The following is a 16272-nucleotide window of genomic DNA, read 5'->3' on the forward strand; positions in this document are numbered from 1 at the left end:
ACTCACCCTCGTGCACACGTGCGTGCTGACGCAGCAGCCGAGGCGATAGATAAGTGTAATGGGATGACTGTGCTGAGTCGGCAGTTTGAGTTTGAGTGCCTGGCTGGATGGATGCTGCACCTGAGAGACTGTAGCACTCCATCATGCCTGCAAAGTTGGAGGAAAGAATGTTTCCTCCTCTCTGGTGGGACAGGATGGAGGCTGCTATGGGAAAGTTTGTGTGTGTGTGTGTGTGTGTGTGTGTGTGCGTGTGTGTGCGTGTGTGAGAGAGAGAGAGAAAGAGTGGAAGGTTTGAATGAGGGCAAGAACTAAGAAATGGGAGCATGAACTAGCTTCATCAATCCCAAGATGCCAGTTTTTACAACTGCACCACTCTGCATCAAATTTCTGGATCTTTTGGTTATAATTTTATGCACATTTACTTTTTATGCACTGTGGCGTAGTTGGTATTTTGGGAAACCTTTGGATCTTGAATAGAATCCAACATAAAGTTCTGTTGGTCAGAAAAATTCATGAGCCTGAGAGTGACGGAGCTGCCAAAATACTCTGTTGAAGCGATTAATGAAGCATCTCGCAGCAGTATCGAGGATGAGGCCTTTGAACATCACACGTACGTTTGGCCGGGTATCAAACCTCATGACGTGTGTCCATAGGAAAGATGGTGAAATATTGGGATCGAGCGTAGAACTTAGTTGATCAGCAGAAAATGAATTGGCAACTGTTTTGATAATTAATCGTTTTTCCAATAATAAAAGTTTATGTATTTATATATTCTCCTCTTATGTGAGAATGTTTCTTTCTCTTTGTGAATCGAATATATTTGGGACTGCTGATTGGAGCAAACAAGACAGTCGCACCATGGTATCTAAAAAACTGTGATATTTTACTGACCAAATAATTAATCAAGAAAGCAATAGGCAGATTAATTGATGATGAAAATAAAAGTTAGTTACAATTGTAATAGAGCGCTCAGATCTTTTGGTTCATCTTTGATCAGATACCTCGTGATTTAAACCAGGAAACTTTTCTTTTCTTAACTTTTCTATATTTAACACTGAGCAGTTTGGCGTCTTGTATTACATTTAAAAAGTTAAAACATTGCCATACAAACTAAGGTATTCTTTTGACATCAGTTCCAAAACTCAGGTGTCATATTGGAACCCATATCTAAACATATCTGTGAAAACTGAAGGATTTTCAAACTTTCTCAGAAGGGGAAACGTGATAAAAGAGATGGAAAAAGAAAGTAGGGATTAAATTGGTCAAGTGTCGGCTCAACAAACTGGACCAGCTGCAGGGAGGAAGTACAACGGTCACACACACACACACACACACACACACACACACACCGCACATCTGCCCGGCCGAGAGCCTCGTCCAGTGTTTTCGGAGTCAGAGAGGAGCATGTGTGGGTAGTCAGGCTGTATCCTCCAGCGAGTGTTAGAGGAAGGAGACGGAGGGGGATGAACGGTGACCTTTGACCCTCTCAGCGCACTCCCTTTGCTACTTGGCAGGCCCCCAGACTCCTGTCCTTCCTCTGTTGGGGGAGAGACAGCGTAGGGAAGGCTGTCACAGAGAGAGTGAGGCAGATATTTCCCCTTCATTTTTCCACCAGGTTCAAGAGGCAGAAAGGTCATATTGTTCCTGTCCATGACTCACTCTGAGCACGACGGATGGAGCAGTGGCCATTTTTTTTTTATGCAGCGGCGTCGTGCTGTTCATGCCCGAGGTTTAAAATTCGGCATGCTGAGGCGCCTCTGTAGATGTCAGGTGAACTCTTTGTGTTTGCTTTCAGTAATTGGTGGCATCAAAGCAGCCTGAAAATAACTTCAGTGTCCTTTTTCATAGTTTTGTTTTGGCCATCATTTCCATCAGTCATGATAATATTGTACTTCCATTAAAAGGCAAGAAACATGAGCAGTCAAAAGATCAGACAGGTTAGCAGCCGGCTGTGTGGCCAAATGATCTAAACCGCTTTATTTGGAAGTGATACTGAAAGTGAAAACAGACTTATTTTTAGAGATGTTGCCACAGATCACAGGAGTTAACCTTGTGGATACAATCCTATTATAATGATTGGAGTGAAGGTCAATACAATAAAAATACGACCTAATTTGTAAAATAAACAAAATCTGTAGGCGATAAAGGAAAGGAAAAAATCCCCCATTTGCAAAGCCCTCAGTGAAAAACATTTTTTCCATTGTTGTAAATACACAAGGTTACTTCTGTCCACTGTGGGCCACCGTAGGCAATTTGTAGGAGCCTTGTTCCAGCTTGCAGCAGGTTTTTGGTCTAAAAACAAACAAGTTTTTGGCTTGAAGTGGCAGAAAATGTCAGTTTTTTTTTTTTTTGCCCTATTGTTACCCTGTGTATGTTATGGTTTAAATGTATATCTGTTATTTCATGTTCAGTTAGTTTACACACTTAAGTCAAGAGAATATATTTCTACCATTGGCTCCATCCATTACCTCTGTTGTGGGACACTTTAAACTTTGGCGGAGCATGGTTACATAAAACCGAATACTGTGTGAGCCAGTGAATAGCCTCCAGTTTGCTTTCGTTCAAGAGTGCAAATGTGTTCATCAAAGTTGTCCAGAGTTGAACTTACATTGCCTCTGTGAGTGAATCCCCTGAAATATAATAAATCTGAAGTTTTATTGTCATACTGGTAAATGATGGTGTGAGTGGACCGGCATATGAGTTGATTATTGGCCACTAAAAAGTGCAAATATATTATTTCAGAGGTTAAAATCTTGCTCTTGAAAGAACAGAGAGGCTACTCAACAATCAGAACCACAGGAATACAGTTTCCCTGCCCTGGTCTTCCTGTTTTCCCTCTCTCTGTCTATACATTCCCTTGTCTCCCTCTTCATCATCTCTGCCACAGTTCCACCATCGGGTTTTTCAGACTTTGCATCACATCCCTCTGTCCTCTCGCCTCCCACTCAACTGCAGAGATGGACTCTGTGTTGGAGTCTCTCTGCTTGCCAGATGCATGGAGCCACAGTGCAGCAGCCTGCAGAGCGGCCAGACAGCAGTTTGGCCTGTCTTGCATGTCCGCTCCATCCACTGTGTTTCACTGTGACTTTCAAAGAGGAGGGTTGGCTCTTATTTCCCCAGCTCTGCCGCCAAACTCAAGGCAGCAGTAACTTGAATCTTCTGTTCACTCCGCCAGACCTTCATTGTCGATTCTGATTCACCTCTCAATTCTGTTTTTTTGGATGACAGTTCATTTTTATTTTAGGATGTAATGTATATCTGTTACCAATTCTGACAGACTGCACTGTCAGAAATGCACAGGGGAGCATCACATCGGGACTTTTCCAGCTTTTCTTTAAGTTTTTGTTTATGTTTTGCAACTTTATGACCAAATTTAGGCATCGCCCCGAATACTGAAAAAGTTCCTCTATGCCTACTTCTTTCCATTGTTGTTGTCCTGTCTCCTGATTGTGGCTCCGCCAAGTTGTTGTAGGTGTCAAAGTTGCAACAACTGTTCAGGTGAACTGAAAATCTATTGTCTTGGCAACATTGACGAACTCCAGATTGAGCACTCGAATACAAATGATGTGTGGGCTGAATATCTGCAAATACAGATGCTTAACACGTATAACTTATTTAATCAGAAAACACATGATCTGTACAAGTTTAGTGGGTGATTATGAAGCACATGAATTCATTTATTTTGATAAAAAGTTTGTGTTCAACTTCTACACTACCTCTACGTTTGTATAGTATGCCGATGATATCTATGAATACTCGCAGGGCTAGTTCCTGAATTGCTGAATTGGTGTAGCTGGTGAGCTATGGCTAACATGCCAGCATGCTGGGAATAATTGCACTATAATCACAATAGCTCTTCAAGCTTCTCCTGGAGCTGGCATTTTGTTCTTGGATTATACATCATTTCATCCAGTAAAAAGTTATTTAAGCTGGGAAATAATAGCTTTCAGAGCTGGCAAACTTACTAGCTGACAGTTTAGCTAGCTTCTTTGGCTCGGCTGCTAATGGAAATGTAAGTTTATTTAAGAGATGTATTTGTACTTTCATTCCTGTCTCATAAATGTCTGCAAAGCATCTGAAGTTTGTGGTGTTTATATTCCAGCAATTGGGTGTTAAACAAAATTTGACGGTTCAGAACAGCTAATAAACTACGACAGCTTCTCCATGCTGTCCATGCCTTTAAAGGTCACCGCTGTCAAGACGACTTGTTATTAGTCAACGGCACAACTTTGTGTGGAAGGCATCATCAAACTTACACTTGATGTTTAAGATTTATGCAAATTTACTTGTCCCTTAAATTGAATCCACATTTAAATAAGTCGATTTTTCCAAAAAATGTTGCCGTTTTGACCGAGCTATTTCCTGTTCTCCATGATACTTAGTGTTTTAAACAAGAGGGGACACACAGTTCAAATGTCCGCAAGTCTGGAAAGTCTAAGTGTAGGATGATCCTGATTGTAAGAACCCACCCCCACTTTTCCAACATCTGTTTTTGAGAAAAAGGCTTTTTGAGGATAGGAAATACTTTTTACACTTGTCCTGTTGGGAAAGTTTCTCTGAGATACCATTAATCCAAGGCGAAGACAGTCCCCGTCATTGAAGCCATTTCTCTCGTGTAAGTGAAACATTAAACCCACGTTAGTGTATCTTGTCTGTCAGTCACACACTCACACTCTCGCCTGTCAGACCTCTCAAAGCGTCACAATCATTTTCTCTGACAGTTTCGCATTTTTCAAACTGTTTTTTTGAGTTCATCATCTGTGACAGCTGTAATTCTTGACTGTTTGACAGATTTTCTCCCTGATTCATTTCTGCAGTGAAGATGTAGAGGGACGCTATGAACTTGTTTTCAGTTGTCACAGCAAAACACATCGAACGAACCTCCAGAAACTTCTGCAGGTTACCTGGGCTGAGGCTACGAACCCAGCATAATTCAGCACCATCTGTAGAAGACCGTGTTGTACTGGTACTCTCTCCACTCACAAAGAAGATCTGAAGTTGTATATTCAGACTATGACGGTAAATTGGAAAAGTTCCTTCCTTCTTTATCACTTCCCACTGACACATACCCTGCTCCACATGTGTCCCTCCAGGGTGCAGACCGTGCTCCCGGTGAACTCGTCTGGTTATAAATGCGATGCCCGTAATCTTTCACACATGAGGAAATCATCTGGGAGTCTGAGAAAGAGGAAGGTGCTGTAGCTGTTAGCAGCTCTGTTTTCCTGGCACAGTAAACACTTTCCACCAGCACTTTCTGTCCCCCCACGAGCCCGAGTGAAACGAAGGCAGCAGAAAGAGACTTCACATGAGAGACACAACACTTTTACCTCCCCAGGATCCACAGAGGCCCATTCCCCCCCCCCCCCCCAACTCATCCAGACATCTCATTACATTACTAGAGCTGTGGGTGGTGTTAAGGTTTTTATGTTGTAAAAAGAAATAGTCTCCCCCATTCAACCTCCTCTCCGCTCCTTTCTCCATCTTAGTCGAACATTTTGGAGGAGACGCTGGAAAGATATTTCTGTAGACGTTTTTCTTGCAATTTATCTGCCTGTTTCTGGGGTTTCATGGGGACATGAGAGGCCCTCTGGTACCCTTAGCTGGAGACTCAGGCTTGAGAAACTGGCCACGGTGTTGAAAACCGCTTTCCTGTGTCGGACGCTCTGCCAGCAGTATCTGCCTTTCCTCTACACTTGTCTGCCTGCCTGTGTGTTCGGATATGGCAGGGGCTCGCACTCATGAGCTGGCTTGTTTCAGTAAAAGGATTGTACTAATATGGAACTGGCAGGGACGCAGGAAATATTTTCCTAACTGAGGTTGATTAATGGAGTAGGGAGGAGGGGAAAGTGGCCGAGTGAGAGGTGGGGAAAGGAACAGGAGCGAGGAGAGATAGTGGGTTTTCTTAAAAAGAAAACTATGTGATGGCTTTACGGCTGCTATTAATGTGTCATGAAGCAGTTTTTATTCAAGTTTCTAGATTATGTGGTGCTTTACAGTCAGGGAGGTTAAACTCTTTTTAACTGTTAAAGACAGTTTAATTGTTTGTGCTAACAGCGAATGGTTGATTACTCTATTCAACGAAAAATCAAACAAAACTAATCTAACCTCGGGTCACATGTCACAGTGATGGATCTGTTGGCATCAAGTTCAAGTTTATTTTCATCTGTGTAGGAACCACAGGAATTCAACTCTTGTCCCAAGCCAATTTAAAATAAAAAATCTCTCATACTGCTGAGGTGTTCAATGAGAAGATTGATACCACTTTCATGTATGTATGCTAAATCTGAAATACTGCAGGTAGCTTCTTAGCTTGGCCTAGCTCAGCTTAATGACTGGAAACAGCTAGCCCAGCTCTGTTGGATGAGAAAAAATTGGTTCCACTCTCATATCCGCACAGTAAATATGAAGCTGGAGCCAGCAGCTGGTTAGCTAAAGCTTAGCTTAGCTTAGCTGAGCTTAGCTTAGTACAAAGACTGGAAACGGGGGTGCAGCTAGCGTAGTTCTGTCCAAAGCTAACAAATCTGCCGAGTGGCAACTCTAATGTTCACAAATTAAATGTCACGTGTTTGTTAGGTCCACACAAAACAACAGAGTTTAAAAGTGACAAGTTGTGGTTTTACGAGGGTTGTGTGCTGCACGATGTGCTAAGCTAACAGAATGGTATTGAGTTCTTCGTCTAAATCTTAGCAACAAAAGTGAATAAGCGTATTTGTTATCAGGCAAAAATGTTAGACACCCGCTGGTTTCAGCTTCTCAAACAAGAGGATTTGTGGCTTTTTTTGTGACTAAATATCTCTGGGTTATGGACTGTTGAGCAGACAAAAGAAGCAATTTGAAGACACCACCTTGTGCTCGGAGAGATTTTGAAGTTAACTGTCAAGTAATTAATATCACCTCGGAAGAAATATCATAAAAATGCAGTAAAATACAGCAGTTTTCCAGTTTTATTTACAACCACATCGGAGAGTACAGTATGTAGTTATACTTGCTTAAAGTAGTTCAGTCTGCTGAGCTTTGCGTTCAGTGGTTACCATGGGAAAAATGGTGCGTGTAATGACGCTGACTGGCAACTTTCCCTGAAACTGATGCGGAGCAGATTCCTCCCGCTCTTGACCCCTGTTGTTTTTATAGCCCGCCTCAGTTCTGGGAGGCTGAGACGAGAGAGAAAAGAGGCAGACGAGAGCAGAACGAGGGGGGGAGTGGGCCCTCACAATTTACGACCCTCCTGTTCCTCCCTCAGACACAGTCGGTCGTGCTTTCACTTTGCTCCGTTACACGACATGTTGCACTGAAACTGCAACAGACTGTGTTTTGAGCTGCAGTAATGAGAGTGATTTTCACTGGCATGCTGTTGATGAGCAGCACATTGAATCGGTCTCCAGGACTCTGATGCAGACATGTTAACAGCTTACAGAGATTCACAGCACATACTGTACTGAGAAAAATTGTGCAAGGACGACACAGTCACACATGGAGCACACAAGGATACAAGACTCACTATAATATACGCAGCAATGTACTGCATGTATTACATTTAAACAATAAACAATCTGTCAAACTGTTCTGAATGTGACAAACAGATGTTTGTCATGCATATTACATTTGAAGTTATATTTTTTGTGTTTTGAGGTATCTGGCCAATTTTATCTAAACTGCACAAGTAGAGTAAATCTCATCGGGTTTTCACTGTTGATCTAAAACAATGATAGAGATAATAAAAGCCTTGTGTCAGTCTCATAGAATAAAAGCAGTTGCTAATGAGACAAACCTTTTCAACAATTACACATAGCTGCACCAGTGAGTTGATTAATCATTTTGTGGATCTTATCAATTGTCATTTTCAAGACAGTCCAGGCTCTGAAATGTGACAATTTACTGCCTTTCTTGGTCTTACATTATAATGAATTAATTACTTAGGGGTTTCGTAGTGTTGGTTGGATTAACACAATTTTAGGGCATTTTTTTATTGCTTTTTGCAGTCATTTTGTTATAAAATGTAGGACTGCAATTGCTTTCATTATTGATTGTTGGCCTATTTGATCAATTACTTTTTCATTTTTGTGTGAGAATAGTGTAAAAGGCCCAAATTTCCAGAGCAGTCCCAGTAAACTGCAGAGCAAGTTCTCCTCTTGTGCCTATTATTGCTTTATTACACAACCCGCTCTCCAGCAAACTCATATGATCAGCAGAGGAATGCAACAAGTTTACACCAGCTCTCGGATCTGGAGTTTGTCAAAAAGTCATTCTCGGACGTTTAGGAAATTCCAAAACGGTTCAGAAGTCGATGAAGCGGACTGAGCAAAAGCAGACGGGGCACCAAAAGCACATTTCATACTGTATCTGATTATACAGTGAGAGTGTTCAAGGGTGAAGCTCACCAGTGGTACTCATTCAGAGCATGTTTGTAATGATGCTACTCATCCTGCCACCCCCTTTGGCTATAAATACCCCGGCCCTCCGCGCAGGGAACACCCAGCGCCTGATGCAGTGATAGCAACTGAAATCTCAGGGGTGGGTGTTTCTCTGTGAGCTCCTTCAGTACTCCACCAGCACGGTCAAGTTAGCGATGCTAATCTTTCACAAAGCCACACTACAGTCATAGGGAAGTGAAAGGCACAGTTGCCCTTAGATTAATTCATTAATAACTACGGTTGTTATGCTTGTCGTTTACAACAATGATGGTCACAGGTTGTCAGTAAGCAGTGGGCTCCTGATTTCAGACATTTCATTTCTCATTTCAATCAGGCGACTGTTGATTCAGCCTGAAATGACGACTGTCACTGGTAGATGTTTTCAGCTGTATCTAGCTTCCTCCGTGAGCTCGTTGAAAATGCTGCCTCTGTATGACTTTTACTGTTCCCAGAGGACTCATTTTAAAACAACAACCCTGTGATAATGTGCTAAATGACTGAGGCTAAAGCTGCAGCATGGCCATAAATATCCATCTCCATGTTCCAGATGAGTCATCAAAAAAAGTTTAGTTTTTTGTTTTTTAGATGTGTTTGGCGTATACTGAAAGTTAACTTACAACAGTTATTGGAAAGTACTTTTTTTCAATTTTAATGTCTTAGAGTTTGAAGCTACAACCAGCAGCCATTTAGCCAGTTAGCTTAGCTTAGTACGAGGACTAGGAGCAGAGGGAAAAAGCTAACTCAAAAAAAATCCGCCAACCAGCATCTCTTCAGTTCACTAATTAACACATTATATCTATATACTGTAAATGTACTTTTTGCTTAACTGGTAGAAACAGTGTAAAAGCAACAACTGACTGACTGATGTGTGGAGAGAGCCAGGGCTAAGCAGCCATTTAGCCAGTTAGCTTAGCTTACTGCAAGGGCTACAATCAGAGGTGAACAGCTGGCCTTGCTTTGTCCAAGGCTCAAAAATTGGTAATAAGAAACAACATAGAGCTAAGTAGTCCTACTATTATAAGTATGATCATGAAAAATGTAATGTAATGTCTTTAGTTTATACGCTTGTTTTCATTTTTAAATGGTGTGTCTTCACTTTTATCATTAGGAGAGAAAAGACTGAATAATTCTGGTGTTGCTGAAGTGCAAACTTCCAATAACATTAGCATTACGCTAAACTCTGATGGCATCTACAATATCTTCCAGAGAGTGAACACAATTTCTTTAATATAAAGTTCACACATCCTTTTTTGCACACAGCTCATCTCTTACAGGTTTCGTGAGAATATAATGACCATGAGTTTTCATTTTAATGCCTATCTGACTGTCTGCTCAGGCGGTAATCTGCCACTTTGACCAGCGGACCGGTAACTCGGTGTCGTGCCCTGCCAAGAGCCCCAGAACACCTGAGGGGCCTGGGAGTGTTGACCATAACACAGCAAGCGGGTCATGTGACAGTGCAGGTGGCTGCCAGCCTGGACTGTGGGCTGCTGCCAAGCTCCACAGTGACCCAGAGAGTTAGAGGAGCTGCAGGAGGGCCGGCTAATTCTTGTCAGGAGGAGGCTTGTCGTCCAGCCGAACTTACCCTCCTTCCAGCACATTTAACAAGCTAACATTCTTTCTGTGAACTTTTAGTCGTTTTCACAACTGTGCTCTTTGCGGTTTGACTCAAAACCCTTTGGCATTTTCAGCTGTCTGGTCATGTTAAAGCTGCACTAGGCAGTAGTTTTAAAGAAAAATGCGCTCAGTTCATCTACTTAAAGCACATGTCTCATCCCCCTTTGTACCTTCTACATTTCTACCCAAGTGAAATTATGGTTTTAGAAGGTCTAATTCCTGCAAATGTCCTTTGGTATAAAGCCAAACCTAACTTCTTGCTGCTTGGTGTTGCAAATATGCAAAATTTAAACTTCTCTTTCTGACATTTTTGAAGGCGTTTTTGTTAAATTAAGTGGTGGGAAAGTGAACACACACACACAAAAAAAAAGGGAAGGAAGAGAAAAGTAACAAATAATCTCACAGCACAGTGAGAACCTGAACCTGCAGAGCCAGAAAACACTCTTATCTTAACACTGATTAAACTATACAGTATTCACATTAGCTGCTGACACCACAGCCTGGCTTCAACAGTTTAAAGTCTTTGGCAAGCCTCTACAGAGACTATTGATCAGAATTAATTGAAATATCTTAGTGCCTGTTGGAGCTTGACTTAAATCATGACTAACTTTAGAGGAATACAGTATCTCAGAGGCTGTGAGGGCGTGTGCCTGCCAGTTGCACATAAATCTTCACTGCTGGTCTTTTTCCGTCAGTTCTACCCTCAGAGATAAAACACCATATAATCTCCACATCTCCTGCAGTATCCACAGAGTTGGCTTTGGGGGTTTTCATTGGTTGAAACTCCACACCACGCACACATCTGAAACCTGGCTCTTCCACGCTTCAGTTTATTGATAGTCATGTAAACCTCATGCCACTCCATTTTTAAGAGTGACTTCATCGCAGAAAGTTCCACGAGTGCTCTGAAACCAGCTCGCCCAGTGACTTTTAAGTGGCTTTTGTTCCCCCGGCAGTGGAAGGCAGGCCAGCGAAGGACAGTGCTGGCTTTCATAAACGCCTGGCTCCGCTCCTGCAGGTCCTCCTTCTGCTCTCTGGAAGAAACATGGTGCCTGATGTTTGCGCCCTTGGTGTAATTAACCCGGGAACTCATAAAGAGGCGTTCACAGCAGGGTGCGCGGCGGGCCCACTCCTCATGCCAGCTCCTGTTGGGCGGCTGAGATCCTTTTTCCAGATGTTTTCCATTAGCATGTTTGCATGCCAGCAATGCCAGACAATCCGAGGCCTGCTACACCTACTGTATACAGTGTACAATGCCCCAGTGTGTCGCGGCTCCATGGAGAAAGTGCCGTACATAAAGTTGTTAGTATCACAGGGAAAGGTGAAAGGGTGGGAGCATGTGAACAAACCAACAGACCACAGATTGTCAGTGAAATTTCCTTTTTTAAGAGTCTGATCTCACTCTTTATTGAAGGAAAGTCACCCCCCCCCCTCTACCAAAAGGTCAGAGGTCAGGTTTGGCTACACAGAGCTGGTAGTGATTCAGTGTTTTCCTCACAAACACATTAAACAGGAATTTAGTTTGCGACACAACCCTGTCAACGGTAGTGACGCTCTGTCAGATATATTTGAAATATCTATATCTATAAATGATTATCTGATGGATTACCATGAACAGACATTAATGGTTTCCAGAGGATGATCTGAATGACGCTGCTACATGAAAGGTCCCATTCACGTCCCCTTCAGGATGAATTGTAATTGACCCCTTAACTTTTTTTTATTTATCTGATACTTTGGTATTTCGGTATGTTTACTGCTAATTAGCAAATGTCAGAAAGCTAACACACTAATCTAATATGGTTAACATTACACCTTCTTGACATCAGCCTATTAGCATTGTGAGTCTGGGCAGGTTAGCATGCTGACTTTAGCATTCAGGTCAAAGCACCACTGTGTCTATATATGGCCTCACAGAGCTGCTGGCACGGCTGTGGACTCCAGCAAAACCTCCATCAACCAGGCGGGGAAAAAAAACCTCTCACTTCTTCAGACACCAGCCTGCTGCTCTCATGTTTACCTACCCAAATAAAATTCTGCCTGTGCCGGGTTTAATGCACTGGACTGGCGCCATTAACAACAGATTGTAAAAAAAATTGTGTGAATTTAATAACTCTGCAATATGAACAAACCGGTAGCTTCACAAGCAATGTTGCTTCCCCTGCGAGCACCCGTGGCTCACGCTGGACTTATAAACGCCGCACATACACATGCAGTGTTTGTGCTGCAGTAGATTACATCTCCATATGTGCAGTCACTGATGTTTTTGTCTTCTCCCTCCCCCCACCCCCTTGTCTCTGTAGACGTTTACAGCTTGGTGTAACTCTCACCTGAGGAAAGCAGGCACGCAGATCGAGAACATCGAGGAGGACTTCCGGGATGGACTGAAACTCATGCTGCTGCTCGAGGTCATCTCAGGTAAACAGCTCCTTACTTAACAGGATTAACAGAATGAAAACAGTTCGCTTGGGCAGGACCGTCACATGCTGATTTTGGATAGCAGGATCAACCTCACAGCAAGAGTTCAACATTTTTTTTTTGAAAATACCCTTATTTGCTTTCTTGCTGACAGTTAGATGAGAGGATTGATACCGCTCTCATATCTGTTCCTGTGCACGTCACGGTGACACAGAAGCTAGAACGTTTTCATCTTCTGTAAGTGAAACTGAACATGTGGGTCTAGTTATGAAAGGGACTTCAATTCAATTCTTCAAATTTGATTGGATTACTAAAAAGCAGTTGTGGCAAAGAAATACAGAGCTGTTCTTAAATACGGAGCTGGACAGAAGAGAAATTGATAAATTAGACCTTAACCACATTCTTTGGAAGTGAAAACCAAGTTTATAAACATCCCTAAACACATCTCCTGCTATGATTGTCATGGGTTTGAGGGGTAAGTAGGAACCCAAATGCAGCCAACTCTTGGGAGAACGGTGCAGACAGGTTTATTAACCAAAAATAACAGACATGAACAAACCCTGAACTAAACAGACGAACCGACACAGACAAAGGGGAGCTCAAAGACGATATAGACAAGGGAGGCAAGGGTGATTGAACACAGGTGAAACACATTAGGGCGGGGCAGACAATCAGCACAGACACAGGACCAAGACAGGAAGCAAAAACACTGACACACAAGGAAACCAATTACAAAATAAAACAGGAAGTGCAAAAGTCCAAAACAAAACTAACAAAAAGTGTCTGCCATAGCAAACCGTGACAATGATAGACCATCTCTCTGCTAGCCGCAACCCATGAGCTAACAGTCAACGGCAGTTTTATACTAATAATACAATTATAATAATCTTTATTTATAGAGCATTTTACAGCAATAAAATAGACGAGAAATAAAATCAACAGGTTTCAAAGAGAAGAAAAACAGATCAAACAATTAAAAATATTAGGTGACAAAAACCAAAACAGAGTCTTTCTGAGAGAAATAAAAGACTTCAAGCTAAATCAAATTAATTTTAGTATGTAGAACAAAATGTTTTTTATTTTAAAGTTGAATGTGCCAGACATTATCATCATCATCATCATCATCATCATCATCATCATCATCATCCTCTGCTCCTGTGTTTTCCTTGTGTAGGCGAACGCTTGGCCAAACCAGAGAGAGGCAAGATGAGAGTCCACAAGATCTCCAACGTCAACAAGGCGCTCGACTTCATCGCCAGCAAAGGAGTGAAGCTGGTGTCTATTGGTGCAGAGGGTGAGTGACAGGAGCTTTACTTCAGTTAACAGTGTCGCTGATCATTTTGGTGATTAATCTATTAATTGTTTGGTTTGTAAAACATATGAAATTAGTGAAAAACGCCCACCACAGGTAAACTGAGCTCAAAGTGTCTAAAATATTAATTACCAAAACAGCTGCAGATTATTTGTTTGATGATTCACTATTAATCAATTAACCAGTTAAACTCAGTGTTGGATAGGTAAATCTTTTACACTGCAGCATATTTTAAATTATTATATATTTTATTATATATTTATTTATATATATTTTCTGCAGAGGTTATGTACATTAAATCTTAATGGGCTCAAATGAGCAGCGAGTCAGTGCTGCTGTCAGATAAAGGCATCACATTTTCAAAATAAAAGTAACTGAAGCCATCAGATACATGTAGTGGAATAAAAGGTACAATATTTTAGTATATTATTTCCCTCTGAAATGGAGTGAGAGCTGTCACATCTCGTTTCCACATGACCTTCTCTACGTTTGTTTACACCTCACACTGCGATGCATCGATTTGAATTAGTCCATCAGCAAAATCAATGTCTACTATTCTGTTGTGAGTAGTTATGTATAATGTAGTCTCTGCCCCTCCCCTCTCTCTCTCTCTCTCTCTCTCTCTCTCTCTCTCTCTCTCTCTCTCCCCTCGTTACCATGGCAGTGCCGCCGGCTGCTGTGCCGTTAATGAGATCCTCATTTCGGAGTGTTCCGGTGGAGGTTGTGCTTTGCGATGCATTTTTCCTGAGAGTAAATCTTAGGATCAGCAATCCCCTCAGGGCCTGAGGCTGCTCATTGTTCAGCACAAATAACTCGGGGATGTCCGTCCTCCTCCCACCGGAGAGTAAACAAGTCTTTAGCAAAGTAAACACTCTACTCTCTCTCTCACTCTCTCTCTCTTATTATTTATCTTCCTCTTTCACAGCAACACACGGCCCTCTGGCATTTTCTGAATTCGGCATAGTTTGCATGTTTGTAGCAAACACAAACTTCCAAGTGTGTCCACTAAGTGATCTCAAAATATTTGAGGGATCTTAACGCGTCAGTACCCTTTGTGTTATTTAGCCGTGCTGATCGTTTTAGTTTCGAGTTGTTGTCGAGGTGTGTGTCTCTGAGATTTCTTCTGCTGTCCCAATCCAATGAAGGGGGAACAGAAATTTGATCACGTTGCTCAAAGCTCTTAAAAATGAAATTTAACAACTCGTCCTTCCAGAAACAAAAGTCCTGGTTACTCTTTTTGATGCAGATACTGCACTTTCTATTGCAGAAAAAGTCCCCTCCAACACTGTTCACACCCTTTTATTGGAAGATATCTCAAAGCGTCAGCACACAGAACTGAAACTGTCTGAATGTCCAAACAGCATCAGGGTTAAGTAAGAAAATATGTCATTTTGGATTGTTTGTGAACTGACCTTTTTAAGAATATGAACCCTTGTAAATGAGTCGAATCCAGGTTGAACACTCAGGGGATCTGGCTCTCTGAAAGGCGTGGGCTTGTTCTTTAGCTCCCACCCCGACACATAATAAAGTTAACCTCTGACCTCTCATGTTCAGCCCTTCTACTCTTTCCATCAGTAGCTTTTTCTGTTTCTCACACAAAAATCTTTAAGGAAATCTTGACAAGGAAAAACCTTTAAGAACAAATGAGCTGACGAGTGCAAACTGCAGCTACATCTCCATAAATGTGGATCAATACGATAATGATTCCACATATTTCTACCCCTACATCTCTTCGTGATTCTGCTCCTGTCCTCGGCTCGAAGGTGAACACGCACAAGCTGCTAAAATCTTTATCATCAAGTCTTAAAAGTCTTATTTTCTTAATACGCTTGAAAAAAAAACTTTTATTTTACAAATATTTTAAATAGTTCAGTTTCTTGACGAGGTCTGCAGAGATCTGTCAAGTACCGAAAGTCAGCATTGCTTTGTAAACAGAATTTTAATGTGTCTTTTGTTGCTTTTTATAGTATTTTCAGCTTCTTATTTCTTCATTGCAGAGCTGACAGTAGAGAGGTGACAGGAAGTGAGAGAGGAGAATAAGGGAGAGAAGAAGAACGATGCGTCCACAGTGACTTACCGTTTGATTTCTTCTTAAATTGTGAATTTCCTAATTTTAGACAATATTTGATAAAGTTTAAGGTCTTTTACAGCAGATTGTCTTCCTTTAGCGGCGGCGCAGTGGGAGCAGTGGTTAGCACTGTTGCCTCACAGCGAGAAGGTTCTGGGTTCGAACCCCTGCTCCTCCCACAGTCTTCTACTTCTGTAAGAAACCATAATATTTGGGCCTCAGTGACGGACAGAAATAACTCGATAAGATGTAGATTTTTTTTTGCAGTGCACAGAGGCCGGTATAAAAGCTCCTAAGCCAGACCAGCATTCCAGACAGATTAGCCGGCTGGAATCCCCCCCTGGTCGAGCGGCCCTGCTAACTGTGGCGGTGGGATGGGACTAGTCGCAGGCTCAGATCCATGCGACTCATCAGGGGGTTAGCTGTGGGTGAAGGATAAAGGAGAT

At 42.0% G+C, this 16272-nt stretch overlaps 1 protein-coding gene across 3 annotated transcripts in view; it reads left to right on the top strand.

Annotated features, from left to right (window-relative positions):
* The window catches only part of actn1 (actinin, alpha 1), a 58269-nt gene that overhangs the window by 16147 nt on the left and 25850 nt on the right, over window positions 1-16272 (top strand). For all 3 annotated transcript variants that reach the window (XM_023421040.2, XM_023421036.2, XM_023421038.2), the window contains exons 2-3: window positions 12332-12446; window positions 13621-13740. In XM_023421040.2, coding sequence (XP_023276808.1) covers window positions 12332-12446; window positions 13621-13740 — 235 coding nt within the window. The remainder of the gene's footprint in view (window positions 1-12331; window positions 12447-13620; window positions 13741-16272) is intronic.

This window comes from Seriola lalandi, unplaced genomic scaffold (assembly GCF_002814215.2).
Source record: "Seriola lalandi dorsalis isolate HSWRI2012SDOR001 ecotype SW California unplaced genomic scaffold, Sedor1 jcf7180002054660, whole genome shotgun sequence".
Taxonomy (NCBI): Eukaryota; Metazoa; Chordata; class Actinopteri; order Carangiformes; family Carangidae; genus Seriola; species Seriola lalandi.